This window comes from Buceros rhinoceros, unplaced genomic scaffold (genome assembly GCF_000710305.1).
Source record: "Buceros rhinoceros silvestris isolate BGI_N320 unplaced genomic scaffold, ASM71030v1 scaffold16957, whole genome shotgun sequence".
Classification (NCBI taxonomy): domain Eukaryota; kingdom Metazoa; phylum Chordata; class Aves; order Bucerotiformes; family Bucerotidae; genus Buceros; species Buceros rhinoceros.
In genome coordinates this window covers 18,730-42,678 of record NW_010421755.1, presented here as the reverse complement: position 1 = coordinate 42,678, position 23,949 = coordinate 18,730, and the positions used below count along the sequence as shown (strand labels likewise).

The following is a 23,949-nucleotide window of genomic DNA, read 5'->3' as shown; positions in this document are numbered from 1 at the left end:
CCTGCTGTGGGTCAAGCCAAACAGCACCTCCTGGTACCTAGACTTTTGCAAGGTCAGACTAAGGCTCAAATAGACTCTTCTATTATTATAAAATATTTGATGAGATTTTTTTCTTCACCAGTGTTGGTCAGACCCATTATTTTGTGTCATATGAAAGACAACAGTCTCCAGCAATATGTATGTCTAAGAACAGAAATCACAGCCCATTGAAGGATAATTGTGAAATACTTTTTTTTTAAAAAAAAAAGTGGTCAACATTTGGGGTTTTTCCTCCAAACTCTTCTTGTATTTCAGTTGACTCCATTGTTGTTCACTTCTTGCTGAAGTTTCAATAAGCTTCCCTTCATCCCAGAGGCAGTTGCTTTTCAGCCACCAGTAAAAGTTGGCCCTCTGTGGGCTGTATGTATGTCATGAAATGTAGTAAACATAGATACAAACTTAATTCTGCCATATCACAGGCTATTCTGATGTTATTTGTGGTTAAAACTCACTAACAACTTCTCTGCACCAGTGTTTAAATACAAAACTTAAAAATCTAGGATATTTTCACCTAATGTTCTTCACAAGTAGAAGTTTGTTATTTAGCGTGAACGTTATCTCTGCCTTTGCTGTCATGTAAAAATTCCAGGAACACTGGGAAGACATTGTGGTGCACAGGGACCAGGGATAAAGGGGTTCTAAAGTCACGATACTTATGTCCCTCTGGTAATGGTAGCACTTGGTAAAATTACGGTTGTCTAAGTATCCATTTTTGTACCGTAACGGTTTAGATGTTAAATAAAACTAACCTTGAATATCCTAGGTTTATAATGCCTAGGTCTGAGTCCACAGTCTGCACAGCTGACTGCAGATGACTGATATTTGCTCCAAGCTCTTAGGTACATTTAATACAGACTTTTCCAATGGGTTCTTTTGCTTTTAAAAATTTCATCTTCTCTTGAATTCCCAGCTGTTTCTTGCACGTGCATCGTGAATTTCAGCTGCCCCGTTGTCTTCATTTTCCCCATGTCTTTTGGCAACATCTCCCTTTGCTGTGACCTGCCGTTCCATCCAAGAGATATTTCTTCTTTTTACATGCTTAAAATGTAATTAGTATCAACCCTTTTCAAAACTGCTGTCATCCCCTGTTCTCATGGGACTGAAGCCACGTAAGGTGCTTCAGGGATTAGTCATCCCCCTTCCTTTACAAGCAGCAATTTAACAGCACTCTCAATCTTCGGTGGTTTGATTGAAAACCTACTACTTTCTGTCAAGGTGAAAACAGACAGATATAACCTCAAAAATAAAATTTTAGGGAGTGAAAGATCACAAAAAGTCTCGTCGCTTGGGCTGGAATTTATGAAAGCATATTTATTTTGGAAAATGTTTCTGAAAAGCAGGCTCATTTTTATCCTCTCTACCGTCTGGATTTTGCTGTGAGGTGTCAGAGCATGGTTACTCCAAATTCGCTTGGAATTGGATTTCTGCCAAAATTTTGCATGCCCTCCTCTCCTTCCACCCACCCCTCCACTTTCTTTCTCCTGGTTATAGTAGATTTTTCCTTACATTGATCTCAGTGGGCACCACTTCTTAGTGCTAAAGAAAATGACAAGCTTAGAAAACAGGTGGATGCCTGTTGTAAAACCTGAAGAGAATACAAAAAGACTGCGTTCTTCAGCATATGCAGTCCCACACTTATTTCTTCTTAATGTAGGCGCGTGTAGTTCAGGATTTGGTTATAAGTGTTTTTAACACACTAGACCAGAAACCTTTTTGGTTTTTCTCTTGAATCTAGGTTACAAGCTAGTTGGTTTCTCCAAACTCCTGCTAGTTTTTTTCTCTCTTGATGAAGGGTCTTCAGTCCTATCCCTCCTTTGATTTAAATTCCTTTCCTAGTCCCAGCCAGATGTTTGGTTTCCCCCACTGCTGACAGCCATTTAATATTCTCACGCTATCACTTCCTATATCCACATTTGCGAGATCTGTCACCAAAAAAAATCCCAAGTTTTTGTCACTGAGTGCCTTACTGTGTATTTTTTAATACTTTCCAAAAGCAGTTTTCTTTAATGTCACATATAAATTGCATAAACAGCAAGCAAAGGCAAACCTTCCTGTTTTTCTTTTCCCGTAAGAAAGGTGTGTTTCTGAACCACATCTTGTGGATGACCTGGAGATTTACTTCCTCTTTGCCGAGGGAATGTGGCTAGCACTTCAGAGAATTGCAGGAAAGCTTCAGGAGTTTGGCCAAGAAAGAGTAAAGCATCAAAACCCAGGCAAAACCTTGTCTTTTCCCCTTTCCACTGCTCTCATTTCCTACCATGTTGTGTTGTCCTCTGCATCAGACTATTTAAGACTGCCAAATACTCGGATATTTTATAGGTAATATATCTTACAAATGCCATGGCCAGCCTCTGAGGGAAACACAGGATTGTCGGTTTTGGACGGAGTGTAAAACCCAAGCAGGAAATCATTGCTGAATGGCACAGCTGCAGGCAAACATTGCAAGCTAGTAAACTGCCCATCTGCACAGCCACACGTGTGTTGGAGCGCAGGGCCAGGGTGGCCGTGGCAGAGCATGCCTGTAAGTGGTTAGCAGGGAAAAATTTGGTGATTAAAGAATGAAGTGTTTTGCTTCATTAGTTCCTGAAATACAGCTATCTGAAGGTGATTATAATCTTATTTTTAAGAAGGCGGAGAGACTCAAGACAAGAGATTTTTCTTTCTAAAAAACAAATGCAGAATTTCAGATCTGGGATGGGTTAGATCATCCCACCTCGGGATGGAGGAAGTGACACCACCTGCAGTCAGGACTGAAGGAAAAGTTTGTCAAGAAAAAGGAAAATACTGTATTTGTTCATAGGGCTGAACTGGCAATCACATCTGAATCTTCCCATCAAAGTTAGAGACAGGAAAAACTGTTTTGGTCCTTAGGTTTGCTTAGGTTTGCTAGCGTTGACCTGAACAGAGGCCTAGGTGGGTTATGAGCTGCATGTTTCCTCACGTTTGAACTGTTCAAGAGTTCTCTTTACTAGAGATTTTGCCAATCAAAATCACTTGCAGGATACTTATTCTAGTACTTTCCTTTTTTAATTTAACCTATAGTTAGTTCCTAGTTTGCTGTCTTCCATTCTAAATAACACCTCCTTCTGGATTATCATTTGTTGAGTTCCTCCAGCCAAGCTCTCTGTGTTAGTTCTCCCAATTCTTCCTCTGAAGTTTATCACTTCCTCTTATACGTGTCAAGTTTGAGTTCATTTTCCGTATTATTTTTCCCAAGCACTACTTTAAATAATCCACAATTCAGTAACTAAATGCAGACTGTTAAAATAATGGAACAACAACAATAAAGCTAATTTAAGACTGCATCTCATGCACTCCAACTGTAAAAACTATTGATTTGGGGTTTTTTCCAAATACTTTATTGAAAAATAAAATTATCTTCTAATAGTTAAAATTAAATTACCAGGTTTATAATTCCATTGTACAGTTGACTTCCTACATTGATACTAGTCTATTGGGGAGACATTTTTCTTGATTCATTGTAATGTATAAATCAGTGGAAGATAAAAGCTAATCTAGAGATCAGGGTCATTGTTTAAGGCATGGGTGGCTTGGATTCAAGTTCTTGCTTTATCACAAACCCTTCATGATTTCTCTGCCTCTTAGAATTGGGGTGTCAAAAAGAATATAATAGAAGTTGAAATCTGGACATAGGGAAGATGGGTGTATTGCTAGCTGAAGCCTTTGGAAGCTTTCTGTTCACTGACGTATTTTGCATCAGAGGACCTAAACTTGTTGAAATGTGCTGATTTCTCTTTGTTAAAGGACTGAATCTTTAAAACGTTCTTGGTGTTTCATGTGAGCAGGAGGATATCATTCATTGGTGTCATAAATACTTTCATTTAAGGATCTGATAGTTCATATATCCATGAGCATTTCCATATTTTTATCTATCACAAAGTAAAGGAGCGGCTTTGGTTTTTCCTCTATAGACTCTTTATTCTCTCTTTTTCTGCCAATTGGTGACATTTTTAAGCCACATAAAGTGGATTTCAGTTGTTATCTTTACAGTGTCGGTACTTTGTGCATTCTATCTGCAGACAAGCATGAATTGCCATGTGGTGTCATATTAAATTATAGGCATTAATTAAAATATATGGAAATTAGTTCTGAAGATGAAGCTTTTTTCCTTAGTTTGACTCTTCCTCTATATTTTAATGCATTAAGGAAGCACGTGACTAGTGGACATTGTCTTAGTGCCACATGTCTTGGAGTACCTGGCATTTTGATTCGTCCTCATGAAAAATGTGCGAAATGTCTGATAATGTTATGCAAAGAAAATGAAGACATGTAAGTTTTAGCATTCATGGACTTCATGTGAGCATCTCTTTCCCCAGGACCATCACATCTCTCCGAAGTGAACTGATTCCACATCTGGTTAGGAAACAGTTCTCTCCTCCTACATCATTGCAGCAAGGACTAGATGACAAAGAAGAAGACCAAAAGAAAAAAGAACAAGCATCCTTAGGTCAGTACAAGTATTGAAGATTTGGTGAGGGTTTTAAAGCCCATATGCTACAGCTGAATTATTGTGTAGAGTACAGAATTAGCCTGAAACACTAGTTTTGGGATTTGGTTTTTTTTGTCTTATACTTCATGATAGCAAAGATTCTAGTATATTCATCTTTCAAACTCTATTGTGCATTATATAAATATTTTTATCCTTCTTTATTTTGGTGTAAATCAAAAGCAAATCAGCTAGGTGTTCTGTATTTTTTTCTTCTGGAATACAGTATAGGTACATGCACTTTTGAACATGTGATTTTAGGAGGGAGATCCTAAAATCGTGAAAGGCAACAGGCTGAGCCTTAACCACCCTACACTGGGAACTGCACAGGATCTCAGATCTCAGAATTTTATTTTTAGCATTTCTCCTGTCTTCTTGTGTGACCTTGGGCAAAACATTGCACCTGCCCTGATCACTTGATTCTCACCTGCAGAATAAAAATAAGCACTTACTCTCTATATGTGATAAAATCTGTTAAAGATTGCTACGTATCTAGCCATTCAGATGGTGTGAGGCAAAGATTTCCCTTCACCAACAGTATTTTAATAGTATTCCTCTTCAGAAAGTATTTCATTAAATCCTGTCTAACTTCATGCATGTGTGTGTTCTCCAGACATTTATAGTTTCATAAAGGAAGATAATAGCTTGCTGAAACCTGCTCCAGATAACTCGGGCTGGAATGATCATAGAGGAGATATGAATGAAACTCTCCACGAAGGAAAAGTGCGCTGCTACGTCCATATAATGAAAGAGGGACTGTGCTACCGAGTGAATACTCTTGGGCTGTATATTGAAGCTAACCGACAGGTGAGAAAAATACAAAGCTGCCCCATGGGAATACAGCAGTAGTTTATGGGACGTTTTAGCCTCCCGTAGTGGGTCCCTGCAATACAGCTGAGGAGTGTGTGGGAATTGAATCAGTGCCATGTTATCTAAGCACATCACCCTGCTGGTTGCTGGATAGGGACATGAGGCCATGAAATGGTTCTGTCGCTAATTTACTGCATAAAGTTGATTTAGCTAAGAAAACCCCCACCTCACACACTCTTCTGGTTTTTTGGGGTGGCAAGACTTGCGGCCAAAGAGCCAAGAAGCGTGGAAAATGAGGCTGGAAGTAGCTTTGCTAGCTCATCTAATCAGTGTCCTCCATGTCCTAAAGGCAAGATCAGTTCCAACTGGACTCCTCCTAACAGGTGGTTGTCTAAGTGAAAATGACAAAGGTTATTAACTATTTGCAGGCAGACATGGAAAGCATTAGGCAACTTGAGTGTATGGGTAGTTTAAGTCTTCTTTAAGTCCGTGAATTATTTTATGAACAGATTTCACTACAGTGGCACTCCAGATAAACACAGAGGTGGAAAGTTAATTCGTTGCAGCTTTCACTTTCACACTTCTGAGAATTCATAAAATAAAAGATCATGTGGGAGGATTAGAGAAATCCTGTACTAGCTAATGAGCCAACGATTAAAAGCTTTTAATGTGATTTTTGTTTTATTTTATTTTCCTATACTGGCTGATGCAATGTACAAGTTCTTGGTTCATTCCACTAGTGATGAACTTTGTTGCTATTAGGAGTGGACAGTTTCCTCTAATTTTGAAAGACCAATAAGGGAATGTAATAGGGGAAGACTCAGGATTTCTGGAAGAGGGGCTGGGAGAGCAATAAAGCTGTAAATCCTGGAAGTGGTTACTGGCTTGCCTTTGCTCTCAAATTGAGTTGATTTCTTTTTAATAACAGTAATGGATGAATTCATGCAAGTTAGAGTTGCAGCATGGCAGAGTGAGTTCACACATTGGAGCTCTTTCTCTTTGGCACCTGTGGAGGAGCACAGAAATACAGTGATTTGTTTTACATTTAGGGACATGAAGAAGAGAGGAGGGAGGCAGCACTGCTGTCAGAAAGGCAAAATTTCCCCAAGAATATCAGAAATGAGTGTGCCCGAAGGGTTAAGGGAGAATGCCGCTTGCTAGAGGAAGTGTGCGTGTACATTTGGCAGCAGCCACTTCAGTAAAAAGTTACTGAGTTGAGCCAGTCAGACTCCATGTGGGTTTTTTTGTGTTGTGGGGGTTTTTTTGTTGTTGTTGTTTTTTTTTTTTTAACCTAAATATTCTACATTTTGGTCAGTTCAGGAAATGTGTTTGCTCCTGGGTGGTACATAGAATTAGTGTTATGAAATCACATTGGGGCCTTCAACGTTGGAAAGGATTTTCTTTGAATTTTTAACTTTTCCAGAATGGTAAAATTTCTAAGGAAACTATGTGGAGGTAAAACATAAAATGGGGCTTAATGAGGGGTTATGAGAAAGTAGTTCCTTTTTTCAGTGCCACTGCGTTTTGTTTCTCTTGCTAATCCTCATAAAAGATCCACATTTAATATTATCGGCTGTTTTTTTTTACCTGTTTTGTTGGTCTCTAAGGAGGTCTTTTGCTGTCTTGTTTGCTCTTCTGTTGGTCTTCACAAACCAGATTGTGATCCCCTGGCTGCAAAGCCAGGACCTGTAACTTTGCTCTCCAAGAGGGCAGGCTCACGGAGCAGTAGCAGTCCAGTCCAGTAGCTATGAGAAGGAATGGCATCCTAACCCATTGCCCTTCTGGTGAGGAAATGCTTTACTCACATCATTTCACTTCCAGCTGGGTTTCTGGATGCCTGTGTGTGGGCAGGTGGGTTCAGGAGGGAGTTATCTTCAATAGCAGGAAATAGTTTCTTTGTAAGATGAATTAAATCCAAACACATCTTAAACCTTCCCTTGACCCAGGCACTCCCTCTGACTCCTGCCCCCTATCTAACCTTCCTTTTCAGAGCAAAATGCTTGCACTGGTAGCTTGCTTGGGTCACCTCTCCGGCTGCACTACCATTGACTCATTCTAATAAGGGATTTGCTCTGGGCAGTAAAATCCTTTATTTATTTTACCACACCACCTTTCCACTGAGGAGGGCAAAAGCCTTTTCTTGTTTCTTTCCCTTCCCACAGAGCAACACTGGATAGTAGGAATCTTTCCAACCTATGCTGTAGGTATGCTTTGGTGTGTGTTCTTCTCTTGGATCTATCTGTTGTGGCTGCCCAGCTATGCGTTAGGTGAAGACAGCATCCCTTCTTCAAGCCAGCATTGTCCATGTGTATTGGCCTAGTTTGTTTACGATCTGGTGAGCTGGTGGTTTTCTATAATGTTTGCACCTTGGACTGAAGGAACTAACCTACTCTTGTGTTTTAAAAAATGAAGAAAGCACTTCTAGTGGGAAGGGCCATCTTCAAGATGTAAAGAGCTACAGATGTGGAAATGTCTACTGGGGACAACAGGCAGCCTGAAATGATGGCTCAGAGGTGTGAGCTCATCAGAGCTCATCTCACTCGCCTGGATGAAACATCAACTGTGAAAATTCTTATCGTGTGAAAAGCAGCACTATTTATCCATCCTTGCATGCTGGAAGGGAAACGGGCTGGTTGTTGTGAATAGCCAAACAATTTCCTGCAAGTATCATCTCACTTGAGATCTTGAGACATTTTTTCTGATCTGATCCCAACTTCTTCAGGTCTGTGGGATTTAATTCTTGAGGTTCGGTCCCTAGCCATCCTGTTATCCAAGCTTTAAGGAAGTAATTTTACACCGTAAAATGCCACTGTGTGGCACCTCCTTCATAGTAGCTTTGGAAATTGCTGGTAACTCTCAGCCAAATTTAACAGAGCAATAGAGATGTCTAAGATAAACTTTGTTAAGAGTTTTGCGAAAATAAGTGCCTGAGTAGAGAAAAGAGAGACCTAGTGAATGTCACTTCCTCCCCTCAGGCAAACCCAGTTACACCATCATTGTGCCGAGTTGACCTCCCAGATGGACAGTCAGCGCACGCATCCTGGCTGGACAAACAGCATGTGCGGAGCTGCACAGCAGCCCCGGCACACGCTGCCTCTCACTCAGGCATACGATTTACCGTGACACGGACCTCTTAGCCCTCACGCGTAACTTTGCTGCCTTCTGAATCTCCCATGTTTCTCTGACTGCCATCCCTGCCCTACGAAGTTGCATCATACATCGCATCACTGCTGCAAGTAACTGTACAGAGCTGTGTCTGTGCATTGCCAGACTCCCAACTCCCCTGAAATCTCCATCCATGCTGTCATCACCTCTTCTGTGGTGTGTGACCTTGGCCCCAGCCTGATGCCAGGAGATGCAGAATGCCTCGGGGTGCTCTTTCACCCAGAAAGAATGATAGAGTGAAATCCCATCCTCCTGCAAAGCTGGCTCCACTTTCTTTTCAGGAGCCAGTTCGGAATTGCTCTCAATGGATTTAGTGTTGGCTACCTCAGGGGCTGTGTCCATCTCTATTACCATCGCTGCTCTCTCTAACACCTGCCTTCTTTCTGTCAAGAGTTTTTTCTTCTGTAGGTTTCTACCATCTGGAATACCCACTTGATCAACTTTTTTCTTTCTCCTTATTCATCTGAAATACTTTTTTGTTACCTGTACCTCAGCATGCTACTTTATTGAGTGGGTTGAACACAGTAATCATTCTATGCCAGTTTGCTGGTTTATATTTGATGCTACTTGCTTCCTTCTCTTGCGTTACTGTATGGTGTAAAACGCATTGAGCTGCATTTGAAACAGCAGATGCTGGACATGGTAGTACTGCACAGGATGCCACTGTGTTCAGCTGGAGCCAGCCTGCTGGCTGATGATGATCCACTGCTTCTCCACAGGTGGGAAGCTGAGTTGAGAGGAGACATGCAGTGCACTGCAGTGGGAGTGTACCTGTCTCCTTTACAGAAAGAGAGGATGATAAATCACACATATGTAGCTGCAGATTTAAATTTCAGGATCCTCTGTTTTCCTTTAAGTTAAAATGTTTAGCGTAGTTCTACTAGTGCAATGGAGACTGAAGCCATTTTTGAGCTGTTTATGTAACATGTGGGTACAGTACTGTCATGTTAACTTGTGACATTGTTTTCTCCATACAGGTTCCCAAGCTATTGCTTAATCTTGGCCTGGAAGAGCCACTGGTTCATGGGTCTGCGCAGATCACTGACAGAGGCATGGTAAGTCCCCTTCCGTGTTTCTGCTCTTTCAGTATAGTCTGCGTGCCCTTTGCTTCAAGAACTGCTTCCTAAAATTCAATCCCACTGTTGGAAGTGAAGCTGAGTTCCAGAGGGCAGAATTACGGTGTAGGTGGTACAGCCCAGAGACAGCTTGTAAGCTTGCCCATGGGTTCCTGCCTTTCAGTATCCGTCTTTAAAAGCATTCAGTAGAGGTTCTATCTTTTCTCCAAGTCAGACACTGCAATCTCTTGTTTCCTAATGGCAGTTCATGGTAGTTGAGCAGTTTGCCTCCCAAGGGACACCGAATTCAAAACGGGTCAGTGTTTTAGCTCTGCTTCTTGCTAAGGCTTTTGGTTGAATACCAGCTTCAAGCCTTCTTTTTACAGGTCTCACTGGGCAAACCTTAGTGAAACCAGTAACAGCAGGTTCTTTCCTTATACTGCATGAGGCCTACAGAGCCAGACCAGCTAATGGAGTTTTACCAAGCTAATGGACCTTCAGCAGACTGTACAACTGTCCACCTGTGGGATGGCTCCCGAATCTCTAGGTCTTTCCTCTGCCAAGGATCTCTAAGGGTAGAGCAGGGTCCACCTTGTTGAGTGCTGGAGATGTGTGGTTTGGAAGAGGTATGTGGAGAACCTATCAAAGTGCTCCTGATACTTCTGCCAGTTTCTATTCTTTTCTTCCCTAGGTTGGATCAGACAGCATCATTGGGTCATCCACGCAAGTGGGGGAGAAGACATCCATTAAACACTCCATCATCGGCAGCATGTGTAACATAAAAGACAAAGTTAAGATAACAAACTGCATCATCATGAATTCTGTTACGATTGAGGAAGGGTATGTCACCTCTTTGTGTCTCAGTCCCCTAAATTTGCAGTTTCTTTTTCTAGATAGATTCTGTATCAGTCATTTTTGTCTTATAAGCAGTCCTTAGCCAGGACAGTTAATAGCAGGGGGTGTCTTTCTAAAGACTGTGCCAGAAAAAAGTCTCTATAAACAGGCTACAAATGCACAAGTGAAGTGAATTAGTGAGAGGGCTGCAGTCTTGGAACATAAATTTCTCCTTTTTAGAGGAGATCATATCATCTTCAGAATGTGTATGTAAGTTATGTGGATATATGAGTCTGTATGAGCTTGTGTCATCTGTCCAACTTTTATTTTAGTGGCTGGGTCTGTGAGTATACCTAAAATATTTGAGGCACAAAGCGTATTTTAAGTGGTACGCTTACCAACTAGAAATTCTCTTATACCTTTGAGCATTACAGCTTCACCTAAAATGTCATTTTCTTTGGCCCATTTTTGGCATCTTGCAGCTTTGCTTTAGCATTGCATATACTGAGTAATAGAATAAATGAATAAACTTTTCAAAGAGAAAATCTCCCAGCTAGTAGAGGTTTCCCATGCATTAAAGACACTAAATAGGTAGCCTTGAACTGTACATTTCCAGATGTGGGAAAAGTGGCCTATCCGTAATTGTTGATGTCTGCATGCCCCCATCTTTCCATGCTGGCTTCCCGTGGATGTCATTGGAAAGGAAACTGCTGATTGAGTCTGTGCAGGCCTGTACAAATTCCCTACTCCTTCATGGCTTGAGGTTTGCTTAAGGCCTCAGGAAAAAGGCCAAACTCTTAAAAAATGCCACATTGGCTCCAAAAGTTACATATCTGAAGAACAAAAAACCCCAAAGGATGTGGGGTCTATGGAGGATACTACTGTTACATAACTAAATTACAGGTAAGTATGGTACCTTACTGCCAAGTGTTTGTCTTTAATAGAAATCCACAGTAATTTCAAGCACATCATAAATCAGAATTCTGCTGAGTATAGAAAATAGCCGGTTTCCAGTTCAATCACAAATGGATCCAGTATGGCTGTATCACAAGCATTGCTGTCACAAGAAGTACCAGAACTTCTCTTGTCTGATCATGAGACCCTCTGTCATTTTGATTAATGATTTGATGCCACAGTCCTAATGATATGGCTTTGCATATGAGGTGAGCAGTGCTACCGTTAAATCACAGAGGCAGTTAAGTGTGTAATTAGTGCTGTTTTTATGAAGGGTCCCAAATCAGCTTGTGTTTTGTCTGCACTGGTATATAGCATTATTCTCTTCCAAATCCTGAATCGAGCTCAGGGTCATAATCTTAAGCATTTCACAAAATTCCACAAGCATCATAAAGATGGTGATACATTATTTTTTTTAAGAGGGATAAACTAACTTTTGGGTAACATTCTTGTGATTTCTGGAAAAAAATGCCATCCCTAGGCGCTCTCAGTGAAAACAACATAGCCACCATTGAGTGAAAAACCTCCTCATCCCAGTTTACCTCCTTTAGCTGCTCTATGGGTCCTGCACATATGCACTGGAGTAAAATCTGTAGTTATTCCTCTCCAGCCAGAATTCAGGCTGTATCCTGGGGAACTTTATTTCAATGCATACCGTAATTTGTGTTGTGTAGATTTGCACAGATACTGAGCATCATGTTAAGTCTTGAGATTAGAGGGGTGTGAAGTCATGCATACACAGGTAGTGAAATACAGAAATATTCTGGCTACTAAGTTTTGTTGAAAGAAGTCTTGCTTGTAACTCAGTGAAGAATTTCTGTGTATTTTGACCATCTTTCATGGCTTTGATTAAATCTGATAGATTTTTGTTAAAATGTTGATGATTCTTTACATGTGTTGATGGATCCAATTGCAACAGGTGGATAAATTGTATGTGGTTTTGCTTTAAACTGCCCACAATGGACAACTTCTCTTTGCAAACATCTCTTCTCCCAAGCGTCTCTAAAATAACTCAAGCTTTATCTAATCACTGACTTCAGAAAACGCCTTGGACTTTAATTGGAAAGTCAGTATATGTTGACAGTATATACGGGTCAAAATGAGTGTAGTAAAGTGCCTTAACAGATCTAGTTCATTTTCTGTTGCATAGCAAATGTCTGACAAGTAAGGCAATTTTAACACTGTCTAAAGTGTTGTATATTAAAAACTTCTGGAATTGCACTGAGAAGTGGATAAAAACTGTGTCATTTAAGGAATATACGTTTTAGTGCTGACACGAGCAGCTCCACCAAACTAATGGAGCATTAATGCCCTCATCAAATGTGAGTGGTAACTGAAGGCCAGTCCCAGCGTGTTTGTTGCAGTAATACCAGCTCATAGCAGTAGGCTGAGAAGACTGTGGTAGGGCACACGTTATAGAAAAGGAAGAAAGATCGGATAAATAATTTCTGAAAGTCAGGAGACTGGGAACAGCCAAATGCAAAAATTAGAATGTGGACCATTGAGCTATGATTATACACAACACTGCTTTGGTAATTCCCTTAGCACTTCTATCATTTCCAGTTTCTCTGGGTTGAATCTTACCTTTGGGGTTTTTTTCCCCATTTCAGCTGCAAAAGCGATCAGCATTTTCATCTTACTATGTCAATATAGAAAGAAAACCCCCGAAAACCAAAACAACAACAACAACAAAAGAGATTAAAAAGTTTTATCTCTTGACGGTTTTCCTGTAATGTGATTTGAGGATCCTGTGCCATAGTTCCTGCAGCTTCAAGGTACTCAAATTGCATCTCCAAAACAGAAGAAGGTTTTGAATAGCATCACCACATTTGATACCAGCTTCTGAAATGGATAAAGAGATTCTTTCTGGGCAGATGGGAACACCACACGGTGCTTAGAACAAAACTAGATTCCTGTTGTTATGCTGCGATCAGCTCATTATTGGAGAAACAGAGGTTATGACCTAGATGATGATGACCTTCTGAACTGACTGGATCAAGGAACTGGGATTAGCTCAGACAGTTTTGTTGCCAACCATTTGCAAATTATGATCTGTTCTCCAGCAATGGCTGGTGTGTTTGATACTCTGGAGAACCAGTAGCAGGGTTTTTATTTTCCCTGTCCTGTGGGGCTTCTGTTACGTTATATATGTCTCCTGTGAAGTGATTTGGGTAGATATGAATCCTCCCTTAGAAGAGATTACAGGGGATTAAAGAAGTTAGTAACACGGGCAAAATAATTGGTAGTCCTTTCTTAATGTGTTTCCCACTGTGCAGCTAATTCTTCCATCAGTGAGACAATAAAATAGCGAAGATTACATATGTGCTGAGTGATGGACATACTTGACCAAGCTGGGAGGGATGTAATTTATACAACAGTACAAGTGCTGAGAGATGCTGACTGCCCAGGTGACAGGCTGCAGCGGGGAAACGGTTCTTGTTTCCCTCTGGATGGCTCCCCAGAGCTCGGTGACAAATGACTGTACTGAGTTACATAGCTGGGGAAAATCTACTAATCGAGCTGAAATTATAGGTCACTTGAAAACTTTGTACATCTGAACACTCCTGCAGTAGCTGTACGTGTCCTCAGTCTCTATAGTAGCTTGAGGCTGCCCCTTCTGTTTGTTCTGTTTGCATTAGAGGTGGTGCAATCAACAGAGTCCCTGGATTGCTGTGCCTTTGGTCCAGGAGTCCCCCTCCCAGTACAGCTCTCCTGCAAAAAGTGCAATCTGTAACACTGGCAGACTGGCTGAAGCTGGTTATGTAGGGACATTGTGCCATTTGCAAATGAAAAGTTGTGTCTCTGGATAGGTTTGGAAGGTCCTGGCAGTTATTTGAAGTCCCTCGTGACTGGAAAAAGTGAAACATTGCACCCATATTTAAAAAGGATGGGAAGGAGGACGCTGGGAACCACCAACCTGTCAGCCTCACCTCTGTGCCTGGGAAGATCATGGAACAGGTCCTCCTAGAAGCTATGCTAAGGCACATAGAGGAGGAGGAGGTGACTCAGGACAGCCAGCATGGCTTCACCCAAGGCATGTCTGACCAGCCTAGTGGCTTTCTGTGATGGGAGTGACTACATCAATGGACAAGGGGAGAGCTGCAGATGTCATCTAGCTGGAATCCTGTAAAGCCTTTGACACGGTCCCCCACAACATCCTTTTCTCTACATTGGAGAGATACAGATTTGATGGATGGACTGTTCAGTGGGGTTGTTCAGCTTGGAGAAAAAAGGGCTCCAGGGAGACCTTACTGTGGTCTTCCAGTGCTTAAAGGGGGCCTATAAGAAAGATGGGGACAGTCTTTTTTAGCAGGGCCTGTTGCAACAGGACAAGGGGTAATGATTTTAAATTTTAAAAGGGGATATCTAACCTAGAAGAATAGGAAGAAATTTTTTTTACCATGAAGGTGGTTGGACAGGTGGTAGATGCCCCATCCCTGGAAGCATTCCAGGTCAGGTTGTACAGGGCTCTAAGCAACCTGATCTAGTTGTCCCTGCTCTCTGCAAGGGTGTTGGACTAGATGACCTTTAGAGGTCCCTTCCAGCCTGAACTATTCTATGATTCTAACTCTACCATGATCTCTTCATAGAACAGAAATTACTGCTGTTGGGGCTTGCAGACAATCCTGAGTTATGCTGACCTGAGCATGGTAACTCTTTCACTTGGTATGCGTAGGCACGCTTATCCTCCTTGAAATGAGACCTAGGTATGGATGGATGAATTTAGTTCCAGGTTCCTATTTTGGCTTTTGTTTTGGCAGTTGGTGGTTGGTTTGTTGGGGTTTCATTGGTTTTGTTGTTTTGTTTTGGTTTTTTTTTTCAAACATTGGCTTTATTTTTAATAGACTTGTAGTTTTACTTAGTTTGTTAGCTTCTGGCAGCAGAAACATCTAATTACTCTGATCATACAGGACCTTTTGCTGAAGTGCTCTGAGTATTACAAATAGTATTAACAGGAAAAGCATGCTGAATCCTTTATTCCATCCGTGCAAATAAAGATTTCGAAATCTCTTGTTTGTTAGTAAAACAAAGTGTATACACTTACTGAAAGGAGCTTGGCCATTTTGTCATGTGCACAGTGTTTCCCTGGGAACGACTGAAGAGATGGGACTAGAGTAGGGCAAAAAACTCTGATCTTTGGACTACTTAAAGGTTGGTTAAGGAGGTCAGCATAAAAAGCTCAGATAAATATCGAGTGCACAGTAGGCCGTGCTTCGAATGGTTCCCCCTTCAATTGTATGACAGTGTCTTTATCCTGGTGTGGATATCCATCATGTGAATATACTTTGATGTGATGTCTCCTACACTCCTCAAGCTATATCTCAAACTGGGAATAGCAGTGGGAGGAGGAGAGGGTTCACTCCAGGAACGAGGTTGCAGCAGACAGTTGCCAGATCTCCTGATGCAGTGGACAGTCTCGGTTCAGGATCTATAAGACTGGGACTGCAGACGTGACTGAGGTTATAATGTGTGTGTGTGCAGGGGCAGGAATATTGAACAATAACCTCATCTCCTTCTTGTGTATTTGTAAAGCTTACAGCATTTACAAATGCAAAAAGCCATACTACCAGAAAAGAGTTGCTGAAATTCCCCACATGGCACACTGCTAAAGTTACCTTTTGGAAAGGGAAGGGCTTAAAAAGACAAGCAGGTATGTTTTGGGTAAGGGTGCACATGATGGCAGCAAACTGCAGAACGTTGCAGCATCAGGGAACTTGGAACACAAGGGAGATGACACCAAGCACTGTGGGTTACGAGAACTGCAGGAAGGTGATGTGAATATTGAGGACAGAGGGAAAGTTAGATGAGTCCCACAGGGAGATGTGGTAAACTTTGGGAAGTTATGACCACCTGGGCAGAAAGAACAAGCTGGATTGAGTATTTGTGTGAAGGACTAAAGTACCCAGATTTGTGGAGAAAGGACTGGTGCTGAAAATGTTGCGTCCGCCAAAACTAGAAACTTCCTAGTTCAGGCATATGAAGACAGTATGCTTTGGATTTTGTTAAAGGTGTTCTGGCTACCTGTGTGAAAGTAGATGGCACAGATGCTGTAACGTTCCTCAGTCAGTGGACTGGAGAGAGACCACGTGTGATTGGTTAAAGGCTACTCTAGTGTACCACATGTCTCCAATTTATTGTTACTTTCTATGAGAAAATGTACAAAGGAAAAAAAAAAAAAACAAGCAAGCCAAGCTGGATTGACTACTAACTGCAGATTGATTGTGAAGTTTATTGGTTGTTTCCTCAATAGTGCCAAATCAGCACCTGATGTAGAAACAGTCAGCGGTTTGAAGAAAGTTCTAATTAAAACCAGGGTGGAATTGAGCATTTATAGGGGTTCAGTGCATAAGTAGTTTTTCTCACCTTGGATAATGGTGGTACAAAGGAACAATTCTATTGCCAAGGCAACATTTGTTGAAATTGTGAAATACGTTTTACAGTACGTAACCTCATGAGAAGGGGTGAGGAAATGAAGTTATTTCCAGCACCATAGTTTGCAAAGCTGGAAATAAAGATTTGCTTATGTTGGGATTCCCAACCATGTTGTACCTTGAACCATTTTTTTAGATGTCTGTTGTCTTCTGAACACTTTGTCTCACACCACCAATTGCCCTCCTGTGCCCCCACCTCCCACCCATGGAATAAGAATGACTTTAGAATAGCTATCAGAGAAAACACATGAAAAGTGATTCAGAAAAAGCACATCCTCATCTTAAATGGATGTATACATGTATAAATGGATAAAGTATACCGTGGATATGGATAAATATGAATGTATGAAGGAAGCTAGGTATAGTCCTCACCTGTAAAAAGGGTTCATGCTTCTCTCGATTATGTATCAATTATGTTCTGTCCTTTCTTTCACATCTCTTGGTTTTAAACTGTAAACATTTTTTGTAAGGACCATAATTTTAGTTCTGCTATTCAATTCGGTGGACATGCTGTATGAGATACCTCTACATGCTGTAGAGACAACCCCTGGCTGTCAGAATTTGCTTTCAGGAAGATATATTGAAGAAGAGAGGGTGGACTAGGAAACCAGTGAGCAGGAAGCGGCTGAGCTACTTTCAGGGCTAGTTTTCAGTTACTTTCAACTGAAGTCACATTCTGATGTATCTAATGTATTTAGGATATTTCTCATATAGTACCCGTTATCTTGTGAATGTCTCAACCATTACTGCTAGCAGTTCCTCAAAATGTTTTCTTCTGGCTAGATTCCTGGCACATCAATCTGTCTTAAATAAATCACCTGTTCTTTAATCTCAGATGCAGATGTTTTCCTGATAGTGCAGGGAGCTCTTCCCAGTTTTCCAAACATCTTGTACATCAGATGTTGAACATAAAGCACAGATCAGCTCTGTAAAGTGGCATTTTAAAACATCTCCTCTCATTCTGCTTATCTCCTTCTTTAGGTGGCCAGGGTTATGTCTGACTTCAAAGCTATAAATAAGCTTCTGCCCTCTGCTAGCCACATGGGTCTAACTGAAGAGTACGGAGATATTTCAGAAGCAACTGACTGCTGTTGGGTTTTGGTGGGAATCTGGGCACGAGTGTCTCTGATGCTCTTGAAAATCTTCCCCAGCCTGGGTATGGAAAAGGAATAAATTACGACATTGTGCCAGAATCATGCCTGTAAGTTCCTAAGAGGACTGTGGGGTTGAACAAGTTCAGCGTGGCTCTAAGAAGCCAGGTTCAGTTGGCAAGGGTGACATTTAGAAAATCCTTTTCCTTGTCAACCTAGCCCATATGAATCGGAAGCTGATTTAACCATAATGTCCTATGAGAGCTACAGCTCATAACCCAGAATTGCCCTTGAAAAACCCTGGAGAAAGCATCTACTTTCTCCTGTGTGTGCCAGTTACCTGGCTCAGTCTGTGCCAGCTAGCGAGAAAGCAAAGCAAACCTAGAGATGGGAGTGAACATACTGTTTTTCTGCTTTGTTACCCTCACGCAGACATTGATGGCTTTTCCCGGGCATTAGCTGAGGGTCTGTAAAATCGCGCCAGACATGGCCCTCCTACCCTGCAAAAAGGAATCCAGAGGGAGGTCAGTTTTCCTGCATGTGGGATTTCCTGGTGTAAAACTCCTTGCAGCATACTTTCGCTGAAGTGTGCAAAACCGAGCTTGTAGCTACATAAAAGGCCACCAATTTGTTTGTTCCAAGATCAGCTGGATTTAACTGAAGTTTCAGAGGTGAGGCACAACCTTCCAGGCGACCTCTCCCAGCAGCCGAAGTTTCACTTAATAAAACACGTTAAGGTAGGTTTGAGGCAATCCTTTAAGGTCAGTTGAACTTTCATTGGAAAATACGAGTGCTGGCAAGTATTTGCAACATGTAATGCAAAATGTTCAGGGTGTGGGGAAGAAGTGTAAAGGAGCCATACCACAGTGATGAGCTTGGCTAGAAAAGAGACATGAAACAAGTTCCTTAGTGAAAACACCCTCAGAGACGGGTAAAGAATTTAGGGGGGGTTGGTAGAATGATTTTGTTACCCCCAAGGGGAAAAACAGGAGATCAAAGCCCAGATTCACTTAAGAATGCTTGCTTTGAAATGTATCTATAAATTATAGCACGTACTGCTGGTATCTATTGTAGTCTTTGGTATTTACTTGAGCGTATAACATGAGATTCACAGTGCCCTGAGTTCACTTCTTAGTGTGTAAAAATATATTGGTGTGTAAAGCACGTTGGTGAAGACAACATTTCAGCTTCACAAGTTTCCCACTTGTGTTCTTGCCTCTTCCCTCTTCTCATGGTCTTTGTGCCTCACCTCTGTGATCGTGTGTCCCAGCCATCAACTCACTAGCTAATAGAGGATTCCTTGAGGCGTTGCTGGTTGGTCTTGGAACCCTACCTGCCTCCTTGCCACCTCTCAAGTGTTATTAAGGTGCTTGTGGCTGTTATCTTCTTGGTCAGGACAGAATAGGGTGTTGCTCCCAGGGGAATCCACAGCTGTTACCCCTCAGTCAGCAAAGTAGCTGCTGAGACATGTCACCCTTTGCTTTTAACTCCTGAATCAGGCTCTCCATTTCGTAGCTCATCCAGAGGAGCAAGAGACCCGACTTCTTGGCACGGCAGAGCAGTACCAATAGGCTGTCCTGAGCTTCATGCTCCAGGCTCTTTCTTCCTCGTGAGTATATAGTTTTGAGCATTACATTTTAGACACCTCATTTGCTTTGCTGCCCAACAGAGATTATGTCGGGGTTTTGGCACAATTGGATTAAACTAGCAGACCTGGATAACTTCCACTGGCGTTTCAGGAGATTTGCTGTAAGGCAAACCTGTGACATTCATACCTTCCTAAGCTTGCACAACTAGGGTGAGAGCTGCAGTTGAGGTCTTGACCTCAGTTACTTAAGCCCCTTTCTCCCAGGAGTGTTCATCACTTTAATCACAGAGTCCTAAATAATCAGTGGGTAGCCTGTAATTAGGGGGTTGTGTCTTGGACTCCTGCAGCCTGCTCCCGGTGTGCTGAGCACTGCGTATTTTGATTTCCCATTCCCCCAAAGGATGTTTGATCTCAGATTTACACTTAAGAAAATTAAGAAGGGTACAGCACCTCTGTCTGCCGGCAATCTTCCTGCTTTCTGTGGTAGGGTGCCTTGCTTTTTACTGAGTATTGCAGTGCTGCAGCAATTGACACACTTGATTTAAGAGTTTGATTTATAGACTGATACTCGGGCTGAAAGTCAGCAGTTCCAGGGCTGCGTAAATCAGCCTGTCTCTGGAACTAATACTTCCTTATTTATAATTTCGACAGGAGATGGAATTCTTTCTCAATTCTTTACATTTCTTTCAGATGTAATCGACCACCCTGTCCTTTGGTTTAAAGCTATGTGACTTTGCCACAAATAGAGGGAGGGGAAAGTAAGCTGAGTCCAGGAATTGCTGTGCTATAAAAGCTCCATATTGTATGCTCTTGGACTTTGCTTTCTCCCTGCTTCCTTCAAGCCCACACAAGAGATGGACTTGAGGTTTTTTGGCTTTCTTCCCCTCCCCCCTCCCTCCATACATACACTGACCTTTTAGAAAAATAAATAAAAGATAAAGAAGGACCTGGAATGTTGCAGAATGTGTGTACATTTTGCTCTCTGTTGTTTTCTGCTGGGATTAGTTGTTTACAATGGGGGAGAGAGGGAGGGCAGAGGAAGGGAGGTCTGCGGCCTTAACTGAAATTAGTGGCATTTCGGAGTGATCTTGTTAGGTGGTCTGCAGTTTAAAGACCTAAATCCTTGTAATCCCCCCATGCCTCCTTGGCCACTACTCCTCTTGCTCTTGTTCTCTCGCTTTCAAAAAAAACCCACCCCAAAGTCAGCCTCTCTGTCTCTCAGATACAGGCGCATAACATACATGCATGCACGCGTGCACAGACACAGATGTACATGCACACGCTTTCTCGTGTGCTTCCATTTGCACGTTGTACCTGTATAACAAATTAATGTCTTAGCTGCATCTGTTCCTGCTACAGGACTGGGCTTGTAAAATGCTCTCTCTAGAATACAGAGGCACACTGAATATTTTTATTTATTTTCTGAAAAACACCCAGCTGCCAGACTTTCAGTTTGTGATTACACTTAAAACAAATTCAAATTGAAATTTCAGCCATAAATCAAATGCCCCAAATTAGTTCCTCTTGTGGGTTTGAACATGCTCTTTGGATTTTAAGGTCAGAAGGTATCCGTTTTCACTGTGCTGAAAAGTTTAAAAATATACTACATTTTTGGGGAAAAAACATAAATATGGTTTGCATTACAAAGCAGTACATCAGTGTGTGCGTATGTGCACGCACAATGGTGTCAATGAAGCTGGATGCTGTCGGAGCACCTTTGAGAACTAATAGCATCTAATTGTTAAGCAAGGCAGGAACCATGGTGGCTGTATAGCCAAGGAGAATACAGCAGAGTGTCCTGAGATGTGATATTTACCGTGTAAGAGAATAAAAGTTTATTCCTCGCTCTTCAACTTTAAAAAATAGTAGAAATTAAATAAACACACAAAATACTTCTCTTGGCAGCTTTATAAGGTTTTTTTTTTTTTTTTTTTTTGGAAAAAAGGCATTTACAAGTGGTTTCAAAATAGCTGTGTTACATCTGTCAGCGGGTGAAGGGAACACCCACAAATTGTGTTTTTTATCTCTTTCTTGAAGTTTTGTTCCACTTGAGCAATAAAAGCCGGATTCATTGCTGGTTTGTATGATTGGGGTAATCTGAGCATTGAGTATGGTTTTAAAACTTCTGCAGTTGGTTGGGTTTATAAGTTTTAAGAAACTCCTGGGGTGGTGGAGTCCTTGGGTTTTGTTTTACCCTGGCACCGGGGAAGGGTTGGTTTGTGAGCACCTGGCACAGACAAGTTCATCTTGGTTCCCTGGCCTGTCCCTCCCAACAAATGGTTTGGCAGGAACCCCCCTTATCTTTGATGTTAATGTCATCAGCACTTTCTTGGTTACAATGCTATTCTTTCTCCGGGAGCTGAAAAACTACCCCCAAGCAGGCTCTGAACACACATCCAGTATTCTCCAGCCTGAACTCCAGACCAACAGCTTAAATCCTCTCTCCGTTGGGAAATATCCTCCTGCATGAGGATGATGCTGAGAGGTGTCGTGTGCTCACGGCTGCTCTCATGCTCAGAAGAAGTGACAGATGGTGGGAACCTAACAGTTTGCAGGAGAGAGCTCTCATCTGACTGGCTCGAAGCAATGGAGAAGGAGGTATTTTAGAGTGTGCGTTTTGGATGGGAGCCATTTCAGTGGGAAATGAGCAACCTCTCCCCAGCCTTCACTTGTCCCGCTGAAAGCCGAGTGGGGATGGCAGTGGTGGGCAGTTCTCCCTCCACCGATTCATTCCCTAACCCGGCTGCAAATGCAGAGTTGCTCTCGCTCTCAGAAACCACTGTTGCACAAGACGATGGCCTGAGCCGCTGCGTGGGCACATGAAGCTATTGGAAAGGAAGTGGATCGTGACAGTGTGAGAGGAAAGACAGGCAGGGGTCTGCTGTGTATCTTTGCCGCTTTTTATCTTATTAACATGTTAGTAAAAGCCTTGCCAAGGCAACCTGAGCTGGTTACTTGTAGCATAATTGCTTATGTTGTCTCCTTATAGGTCAGAGGAGAGGGAATTGAAGCAACTTGAAAGAATAATTGTTCAGAGGGGACAGTGTTCAAGGGGGGTTGTAACTGCTAACCACTGCAGCTGAGGTCCGGTTTTATTGCTTCTACTCCTGCAGAATTAATGCTAATTCTGTGGGGCATATGGTTTCTGCTCTTACTCACACAAGCAACGGAATTGTAGTGCATTTAATGGCAAATTGTGTACACTAGATAATAGTGATGTGTGAGCAGGAAAATACTAAGAATTAATTTTAGAATTGGTAGTCTGGAGTGTGGATTGATGTTTCTCTCATCCCTGAGAACCACAGCTGGCTAGTTCTCCATACAGTACAGAACTGAACTCAGGGCTTTGACCTGATACCAAAACCCCTCTATGCTGTTAGCTCAGACTCCAGGCTAACAATCCTGTCCACGAGCCAGCCTGATGGTGCAGTCCAGCTGTGTTTCACTGGTGGAAGGAGTAGTGGTGACAACTGTGACCAAGGTGGGGAATGGTTGCAGGTCATTAAGCTGTGGAACTCACCATGCAGAAAGTCACTGAAGCCAAAAACTGCTGACAGGTATCAACTGTTCAACTGAGGATAGCAAGAACATCCACGCTGGTTGTAATTAATATTAGCAGAAATACTGGGGAGACAATAGGAAATGCCATGGTTCACAGCAGGGTTAATATGGGAGAGCAGATACCTGCATCTCTCTGGGGTTATATATTCTGCTTATACCTTCTTCCCAACCGGCTAATTTTGATGTGTGTTAGATTTCGTATTTTTAGACACTTCTTTGCTGGGTGCCTTCAAATTTTCGGTCCTTCAGTGACTTCTACCTGTCTTTGCACATGTGAAAATAAAGAAAAAACTTATTTGCATCTAGCTTTTTTTTTTCTCTGTAGCTTCGAAAGAAATTACATTTATGCCATTTAACAGTATTCATGATACTGAGAGAACAGCATTTCAGGACACGTCATGGATACTACTAAAGATTCACAGCTTCCATCTTACTTCATGGAGGAACTCAGACCAATACAGTAACTCACTCAGCTTCTCTCAGCAGAGGAGTTACAAAGCCACTTGGTCTCTGAACTTCTTTCTCATCTGGACAATCAGATCAGATTTGAAAGCTGGTTATGACAGATTCAAATACATTTTGAAAGAAGGTGACTTTTGCTAAAGTTGCATCCTATGTATCATTTCAAACTTTGTGGTGTCAAAGGCTACATGAGTGTGAAGATATCCAAGACGTGTAGAGCAGGTCCAGTGTGAGTTTCATTGGTTAGTACTGCACAGTAATAATTTTTGGTTGAATATAGCACAAAGCCAACCAGCTGAGGTATTGACCTGCCCCTTCTCACCACTCTTTCTTAGTGCCTGGCAAGCTGGAAGATATGAAACTTCTCAGGAAAATTCGCAGGGAAAACTAGGATGCTGCTCTGCTCTTTAACCAGGGAGCTGAGCAGAAAAGCCAATCCCACAGTTACCCA

At 41.9% G+C, this 23,949-nt stretch overlaps 1 protein-coding gene across 1 annotated transcript in view; it reads left to right on the top strand.

Moving 5' to 3' along the window:
• Nucleotides 1–23,949, top strand: part of EIF2B3 (eukaryotic translation initiation factor 2B, subunit 3 gamma, 58kDa) — an 88,996-nt gene that overhangs the window by 64,313 nt on the left and 734 nt on the right. Inside the window, exons 6-9 of the mRNA XM_010139809.1 lie at nucleotides 4,377–4,507; nucleotides 5,160–5,353; nucleotides 9,499–9,576; nucleotides 10,268–10,416. Coding sequence (XP_010138111.1) covers nucleotides 4,377–4,507; nucleotides 5,160–5,353; nucleotides 9,499–9,576; nucleotides 10,268–10,416 — 552 coding nt within the window. The remainder of the gene's footprint in view (nucleotides 1–4,376; nucleotides 4,508–5,159; nucleotides 5,354–9,498; nucleotides 9,577–10,267; nucleotides 10,417–23,949) is intronic.